Source organism: Vombatus ursinus, unplaced genomic scaffold, assembly GCF_900497805.2.
Source record: "Vombatus ursinus unplaced genomic scaffold, bare-nosed wombat genome assembly UNPS02015024.1, whole genome shotgun sequence".
Lineage (NCBI taxonomy): Eukaryota > Metazoa > Chordata > Mammalia > Diprotodontia > Vombatidae > Vombatus > Vombatus ursinus.
Window position 1 is genome coordinate 51345 of NW_020954802.1, and position 8839 is coordinate 60183.

Below are 8839 nucleotides of genomic sequence, written 5' to 3' on the forward strand. Positions count from 1 at the left end.
TTTAAAATAAAAATTTATATTATTTCTATTTATACAAATATATTTATAATTGCTATTATTTATATTCATATATAAAAATAATAAATTTATTAATAAAATCCTTTTATTAAGGGGATTTGTTCTGTGATTCAGTCAAAGGGCCATACTTGAGGACCTAGAGGGCCATGTGTAGCCTTGAGGCCACAGGTCCCCCACTCCTGGGCTAGAGTATCCAGGAGAAGAGTATAATTAATAGCATCAAAGGATTCAGACAGGCCAAGAAGGATGAGATTTGAGATTTTGGCAATTCAGAGGTCATGCGTGGGGCAGCTAGTTGGCGCAGTGGATAGAACGCTGGCCCTAGAGTTAGGAGGACCTGAGTTCAAATGTGGCCTCAGACATATAACACTTACTAGCTGTGTGACCCTGGGCAAGTCACTTAACCCCACTGCCTAGCAAATTTAAAAAAATAAAAAAGAGGTCATGGGTGACTTTGGAAAGAACAGTTTCAGTTGAATGATAAGGTTGAAAGCCAGATTGTAGAGAGTTTAAAAGAGAGTGAGGAGAGAGGACACTGAGATCATGAGTGTAGACAGTTTTCTCAAGGAGTTTAGCCAAGAATGAGAGGAGAGCTATAGAATGATAGCTAGCAGGGATGATGGAATCAAGTGAAGGATTTTTAAGAATGAGGAAAACATGGGTATGTTTGTAGGAAACAGAGAAAGAGCAAATGAGGAGAGACAAGATGAGAAAGAAAGTGGGGATAATAGAGGAGACAATCTGGGGGAAAAGATGGGATAGGATGGGGTGGGATCAAGGATTCATGTAAAGGTAGCTAGGTGGCACTACAGTAGATAGAGAGCCAGCCCTGGAGTCAGAAGGACCTGAGTTCAAATCCGGCCTCAGATACTTATTAGCTGTGTGACCCTGGACAAGTCACTTAACCCCATTGCCTCAAAAGAAAAGGGAGGGGAAAGAAAAAAAAAGAATTCCTATACAGGGGTCAACCTTGTCAAGATAGCCACCTCATCATGTGAGACAGAGATGAAGAAGGAGACACTGGGGGAAGATGTCTGAGTGATTTGAGATAAAGTGGATGGGAGAAAATGGAGCTTTTAGCAAAGGAACTCCATTTTTTCATTGAAGGTTTTCAGCTAGGAGGGAGAAGTAAGACGGGGGTGTGGGGGAAGTGTCTTGGGAGTGTTGAGGAGGGATGAAAAGGTTTGTAATGCGTACTGCATTGATGAAGAGAGAATATAGATCAGAAAGTAGAAAAGGAATGCCTTGCTGCCTTGCTTCAGGGAGGGCCCAGTTGAGGTTATGTAACATAACTATGTAGTGGACCTAGGCAACATAGGTTTTCTGACTCTCTGTAGCTCCATTAAGTCCTGAACAGGCCTGAAGGAGGCAGATGGAATGAAGGAAAAAAGCATTTAATTCACGACTTACTATGTGCCAGGTATTGTGCTAATCACTTTACAAATATTATCTTATGTGATCCCCACAACTCTGGGAGGTAGATGCTTTTCATTATCCTCATTTTACAGTTGAGGAAACTAAGGCAGAGAGTTTTTTTTAATGGTTTGTCCAGGATCCCATAGCTAGGAAGTGTCTGAGGCCAGATTTGAACTCAGGTCTTCCTGACTTCAGGCCCAGTGCTCTTTTCACTCACTGCACCACCTATTTGCCTCTGGAAGGAGGAATCTCAGGTTGGGATATAGCAATGCTTCATCAAGGCAAGGGACTCTAGTGTCAAGCTGAATGGATATACCAAGGGGTTGAGAAAGAGAAGGGAAGAAAATGGAGCCAATGCAGGGGTGATGGCCAGGAAAGGAACCAAGAGGTAAAGGGATTAAAGGTTACAGTGAGGATAAAGAACAGAGTTAGAAGTCATAAGGAGGAAAGGAAAGATGAAATGACAACTGATCAGAGAAGGGAATTTCAGAGCTAACAAACATAGAAGTGGAACGCTTGTGAGCAATGGCAAGATCAAAGCTATGACTGTCTTTGAGTGAAGCTGAGGTGGGGTGAAGGCCCTGAAGAACTGAAAGTTTGGGTATTTGAGGAAAATATCGATATGTATGTTGAAGCCCCGTAGTATGAAGGCAGGATTTGGAGAAGAGAGAAAGACTGGGCCAGGGACTAAAATCATTAAAGAAGAAAGGCAAATATCTTTGGGGCAGTCACTAGGACCTGGACTGGGTGGTGAACGTGCATAGCGTGAACTTCAAAGTAGGAGAAGCTACTGAGTGAAAGTGGTGAAGGAAGAGCCTGGAAGTGGCAGTGGGGAGCAAGGAGTAATCCAACTTCCCCACCTTGACCAGTGAGTGGGAAGGGGTGGGGGAAGGGTTATAAGTGAAAGTGCAACCAGTGCTGGAAAGGCTGGGGGTGGGCAGAGTGGGGGTTGTGTCATCAAGGCTCAGTGAGAACCAAAAGATGGAAAGAACAAGAAAGGAAAAGGTTTAAGATGAAAGCTAGTAAGGGCTATGACTTTTTAAAAAGAACTAGAGAGGTGGAGAGAGAAGGAGAGATTCAGAGGACTCCCACAGAGACAGCCTTGATTAACTAAAGTGGAAGCTTTTACATCTGTGAAGCTCCTCGAAGGACCCGCACAGCCTCGGGGATGGCAGCCCATGAGCATCAGGAACTTCCTGGGCCAATCTGGGAGCTTAAGAGACAAGAGTCGGCAGCAGTGGAATGGCAGTGATAGACCAAGCAAAGGAATTCTTGGATTAAGTCTCCTGGACCCAGTAAAGGAGCTCCTGAGACCAGACTTTGTGAAATAAGTAGAGTTAAAGTTAAGGGGGGGCAGAGCCAAGGAAAGAGAAAAAGCTGCAGTATATAGAAACAAACTTGGATGCTACTCTTCACTGGCCCTGTGAGTCATGTGTAATGTGCATTTCCATGAAAATTAATCAATCAGTAAGCATTTATTATGTGCTTGCTAGGTGCTAAGTATTGAGACCAAAGTGGGGCCAAAAAAAAAAAAGACAAAATTGGGGGATGGGAATCCCTGCCTTCAAGGAGCTTACATTCTAATGGGAAAGACAACATATTCACATATAAATATATAGAGAATATACCAAATAAATACATACCAAATAAATACCAAATAAATACAAAGGTAGCACCTTGGGGGACTAGAAAAGACTTCATGAAGGTGAGAATAGTGGTCATCTTTTTTTGTGCCAAGTGTTTTCCCTTTGTAGGGTCCCTAAACCTGTAAGTCTAGAGATCTGTAAAGGTCCCTGAAAGAAATGGACCTCACCAGAGAGAGTGTGCAGTTGTTTTGACTACAACCCAAAGTTACACAGGGAGTAATCATATAATTCATATGAAAACAACTCCAGGATCTTGGTGGGCCTCCAAGCTAATTATCAGTGAGCATTCCATTTAAGAGTCACCTGAAAGAGCTGGAGATGGTTATCCTGGAGGAAAAAAGAAGTAGGAGTTACATGGTAGCTATTTTCCAGTATTTGAAAGGATTCAAAATTTCCTCTAAAGGGCAGAACTAGAACCAATGGATAGAAATTTCAGAGGAGCTGATTTCAAGTTCATGCTAAGAAAAAAAAAATCAAAAGTGTCCACCAATGGAGAACGCTACCTCATGAGGTAGTGAGCTCCCCGTTATTGGGCAACTTCAAGCCACTGTCATATATCCTCTAGAGGGGATTCCCAACAGGCTCAGGGAAGTTGGATTCTCTGCCTCCTGAGCTTTCTTCCATCTCAGATTGACTCTTAGCTGCCACTTGGGGGCAGCAGAGACTAAGAAGCAACTGATATGGACTCCACCTATTTGATCACAAGATGGAACCATTCAGTCTACCAGCATTTATTAAGGACCTACTATGTGCCAGACACTGTGCTAAGCTTTGGGGAGACAGAAAACTGAAATGGGCTCTGTCCTCAAGGACCTTACATTGTATTAGCAATCTCCTTTGCTGGATCTTCTTCCAGGTCATTCCCTCTATCTGACTTCACTCCATCTTATTGGCTCCCAAGGATTCAATGAGCATCTCTATGCTGATGATTCTCAGATCTACTTACCCAGCCCTAACCACGCAGTTGACCTCAGGTTTCCATTTCCAACTGCCTACTGGACATCTCACAGTGGATGTCCCATAGGCATATCAAAATCAAAATGTCCAAAACTGAACTCGTTTTGTCTCCCCAAAGCTTAGCACAGTGTCTGGCACATAGTAGGTCCTTAATAAATGCTGGTAGACTGAATGGATCCAAGATGGCACCACCATCCTTTCAGTCACCCAGGCTCACACCAGCCTCAACTCCTCACTCTCCCTATATCCAATCTACTGCCAAGTCCTGTTGATTTGACCTTCCCCAGATCTCTTGCATAAGCCTCCTTCTCTCCTCTGACTCCGCCACCAATCTAGGGCACCTCAAACCTCAACTATTGCAAGAACCTTCTGGTTGATCTCTCTCCCACAAGTCTCTCCCCATTCCAGCTCATCCTGCACTTGGTTGTCAGATTGATCTTCCTAAAGCACAAGTCTGACCATGCCACCTCCCTACCAGCCTCTCCATTCTATTAACTTTAGTGACCCCCTGTTAACCTTCAGGATCAAATATAAAATCCTCTTTGGCTTTGAAAGCCCTTCACAGCCTGGCCTCTCCCTACCTTTCCAGTCTTCTTACACCTTCCTCTACTCCATGTACTCTTTGATCCAGTGAGGATCCTTGTTGGAGGAACAGCAAGTTAGCCTGGCATTTTCTCTGGCTGTCCTCTATGCCTCAAATTCCCTCCTTCCTCATCTCCACATCCTGGCTCCTCTGACTTCCTTCAAGTCCCAACTAAAAATCTGACCTTACAAACCCCCTTAGTTTTAATGCTTTCTCTCTATCGATTATCTCCAATTTTAGCTTGTTTGTAAGTAGTTGTGAGCATATCTCCCCCATTAGACGGTGAGCTCCATGAGGGCAGCGATTGTCTTTTGCCTTTCTTTGTATCCCCAACACTTAGCACAGTGCCTGGCACTTAAGAAATGTTTGTGGCCTGACTGACAGAAACAACACATACACATATAAATACATGTAAAATATCTACAAAGTGAATGCAATGTAATTGGGGTGGGAGGTCACTGGGAACTGTCAGTATCAAACAAGGAAGGCATCATATAAGAATACATGGCCCTCAAGCCAAGTCCTGAGGGGATCTAGGGAATCTCAGAGGTGAAGGTGATGAGGGCTCTGGCTTTTTTTTTTTAACTTTAATTTTTTTTTTAAATATTAATACATGTCCGGCCTCAGACCAAACACTTAACACTTTCTAACTGTGTGATCCTGGGCAAGTCACTTAACCCCAATTGCCTTAAAAAATAAATGAATGAATGAATAAATAAATAAATATTAATATATGAAAAGATGTTACTCCATCTAAAACTCAACAAGTATGCCTGACAATTTGTGCACGAATTAAAAATGTAAGGCCCTAACCACATGAAAAGATGCACTGTATATGGATTTTATTAAGTACTCACATGTGAATCATTTTCTTCTCTTTTAAACACAATGCAGACATGAGAAGGCTGCATAAAAATAGTATAAAAAGTTGTTAATTTAATAGAAAATATCTGGTTTTTCATTTTCAGCAGGCAGAAGTAGTTAGTTTTTGAGCTGTTTTTGATGACAAACCCAACAATAAAACATTGAAATCATAAGTGGTCTAAAAGCTTCGGGTAGAAAAGACTGCAATCACTTTGAATGGCACTTGAGGCAGGGATTCTTCCAGAAGACTGCCAAATCCTACCTTGACACTTTCAATTGCTTTTTAAGGTATAAAATCAATTTTCCAGAGAAGTGGGTCATTCTATTCTTCCAGAGGCTATAATTGCGATAGCTATTGTATCAAATGAATTTTCTGCATGAGCTCATGAGGCCACTGACGGGGGAAAGGCAGGGAGAAAAGACAGTTTTACAGGACCAGAACAATGGCATTGCTATTAAAACTGGTGAGGTACATTCCCTGTTTCTCTACGCATTTAGTAACTGCCACAACACAAACAAGTACTTTGTTGTTACCATGGCTGAGTCATTTTTTTGAGTCATGTCTGACTCTTCATGACCCCATTTTGGGGGGGTGGGGTTTTGGCAAAGATACTGGAATAGTTTCCCATTTCTCTTTCCAGCTCATTTTACTGAAGGCAAACAGGGTCAAATGACTTGTCCAGGGTCACTCAGCTAGGAAGTGTCTGAGGCCGTATTTGAACTTAGGTTTTCCTGACTCCAGGCCTGGTGCTCTAGCCACTGCAGCACCACCTAACTGAAGCTGTTACTTAAGCTTGACTTTTAAGGCCTTTCTCATCTGGCCCCAGCCAACCTCTCTGCCCAGGCTATACAAACACATACCCTTTCCTTCCTGGTCAGGTTTCTTACATCCCTGAAATATGTCAGGCCCTTTTTTCCCATCTCCCTGTCTTCCCTCATCTGACCACCAACACCCCCTTCCCTCCTCCCTGCCTGTCCTTCAAGGCTCAGCTTGCCCTCAGGACGCCCTCCCTGCCTATCCCAATCCCCATCGTCTTCCCCCAAACACACACCTTCTATAGGCCTCATTGCCTATATTTGCAGCTTATTAAACTCTTACTTAGCATAAGCTGTCTAGTATTGCTGAATAACTTTTCCTCTGTTACATCTTGCCACCCCTACTAGATTATGAAAGTCTCAAGGACAGATACCATCTCCCCAGTAGGCACTGAAACTGAAAACAAAGACCTCAGACTTCAATCCTGTTTGTCCTAAGTTGTTCTTGGCGTTCCACTCTGTGAAAATTGGTGTTCCTTATCCCAGACGAGGGACAGAGGGCTCCCAACGAAAGTGGCCCACGGTCTTGGTCTTGGGCTAACCTTGAGAAGTTGAGGCTGAGCACACGGAACGGGGGAGAGGAGAACAGTGCCTGGGTTTGGACCAGCCCTCCTTGCCCCACAGATCCCTCAGCCCCAGAAGATAGACAAGAAATATGGCACTTTACCTTGAAAAAGACCTGAGGTTTGCTTGTGGAAGTGGGGAGGGCTGTAGCTTGAGAGTTACTGTGAAGTGGGGCAGTTTTCTGAATTTCATGGACGAAATCTCTTCTAAGCAAATGTGAAATTATCTTTATGCTCAAATTGTTGGCTAGTATAGCAATCATGCTGTAACAAATATGAACTGTCAAAATGAGTAATGCAGCAGGACTGACTGCCCCATGGATGGGAAGGCGGTGGTCTAGGGTCACAGCAATTCAATCAGAGAAGTATAAAAGCTCCCTCCCAGGTAGGAGGGACCCCAATCTGCAGAAGATTGTAGATCTGGGGGGGGGGGACCTTCAAGGCCACCGAGTCCCAACTCCCCTTGTTTCACAGAGGAGGAAACTGAGACCCAGACAGAGAAAAACACTGGCGCACGGTCGCACAGATAGCGAGTGGCAGAGCCTGGATTTCATATCATAGCATATATCATAAATATATGCTATCTGATCACATATGTAGGACAGAAGGGGACTTCAGGACCATCTAGTTCAACCCTCACATTTTCCAGATGAGGAAACTGAGGCCCAGAGGAGAAGGGACTTGCTCAAGGTCACATAGATAATCAATGCCAGAGGCAGGATTTGAACCCAGGTCTTCTCAAAATCCGGCCCAACCAAGAATCTTCTCCATAACATATCTGCGAAGTGGGTAATCTGCCCCCTTTGGGAGGCAGCCCCTTTCACTCTGGGACAATTCTCACTGGGCGGGTGGGGGGTTTTCCCCAACATCGAGCCTAACTTTTTCTCTGCATCTTCTACCCATTGCTCCAAATTCTATCCTAACCTCTAGGGCCAAAGAGAACAAGTTTTATCCCTTTCCTGTGTAACCACATGTTCAATACTGGAGGTTAACAGTTGTATTGCACCCTTGCGGCTAAAGTTCTTGCATTACCAAATTATGCAGCACAGCCTCCAGTCACTACACATCTCCTTCCATGGGAAACACATCTTCGATCAATTTGGAGTCTATGGACATGGGTTCAGATCCTGATTGTCACTTAATAGTTTATGATCTTGGGTAGACCTCAGTTTCCTTCTTGGTAAAATGAGGATTTGGACTAGCCAGCCTTTGGGGTCCCTGCCAACTCTCAATCTAGGATCCTACGATTCTCTATGTGACCTATGAGACCCCTCCATGGGCCTCAGTTTCCTCCTCTGTAAAATGAGAGAGCTGGACCTCTGAGATCTCTCTCAGGATCTTGTGATCCTCTGTGAGGATCTTGTGATCTTCTGTGAAACTCTTAGCCAACAGGGAAACGATCTGTATGTAAAGTGAAAAAGCACCGACGGATGTGGGGAGGCGGAAGGAGATGGGGTTTCCATTTTTTTTTTTGCTTCTTGTAGGTTCCTGAAGCCATCCGCAAATGTCAGCGCGCCGGCATCACAGTGCGCATGGTGACTGGAGACAACATCAATACTGCCCGCGCCATTGCCGCCAAGTGCGGCATCATCCAACCTGGGGAAGACTTCCTGTGCCTAGAAGGGAAGGAATTCAACCGCCGCATTCGCAACGAGAAGGGAGAGGTAGCTCTCGGAATTCCTGCTTTGGGGACCAGGCTTACCTGGGATTGTGTTGGGTGTGGCCAAGAGATGTCCAATCCTCCCTCCCCTACACACACGCACACACACACACACATTTGCACCCATATCTCATACACATGCAGGCATGAAACACTCATTTCACCCCCAAATATGTACCGTTCACATTTGTCAATCGCATTCAATAATTTCAGAGAAAAAGCATCATTTGCTCAACCAAACAACAACTGTATGTCTGTTCTTTCAAGGCTTTAAAAAATTCAGTTCAGGGGCAGCTAGGTGGTGCAGTGGATAGAG

The 8839-nt window shown here is 44.2% G+C and overlaps 1 protein-coding gene across 1 annotated transcript in view; it reads left to right on the plus strand.

Annotated features, from left to right (window-relative positions):
* Positions 1 to 8839, plus strand: part of ATP2B3 (ATPase plasma membrane Ca2+ transporting 3) — a gene marked incomplete at its 5' end in the record, with an annotated part of 87199 nt that overhangs the window by 40442 nt on the left and 37918 nt on the right. The window contains one exon of the mRNA XM_027845769.1: positions 8348 to 8527. Within this exon, the coding sequence (XP_027701570.1) occupies positions 8348 to 8527 (180 nt within the window). The remainder of the gene's footprint in view (positions 1 to 8347; positions 8528 to 8839) is intronic.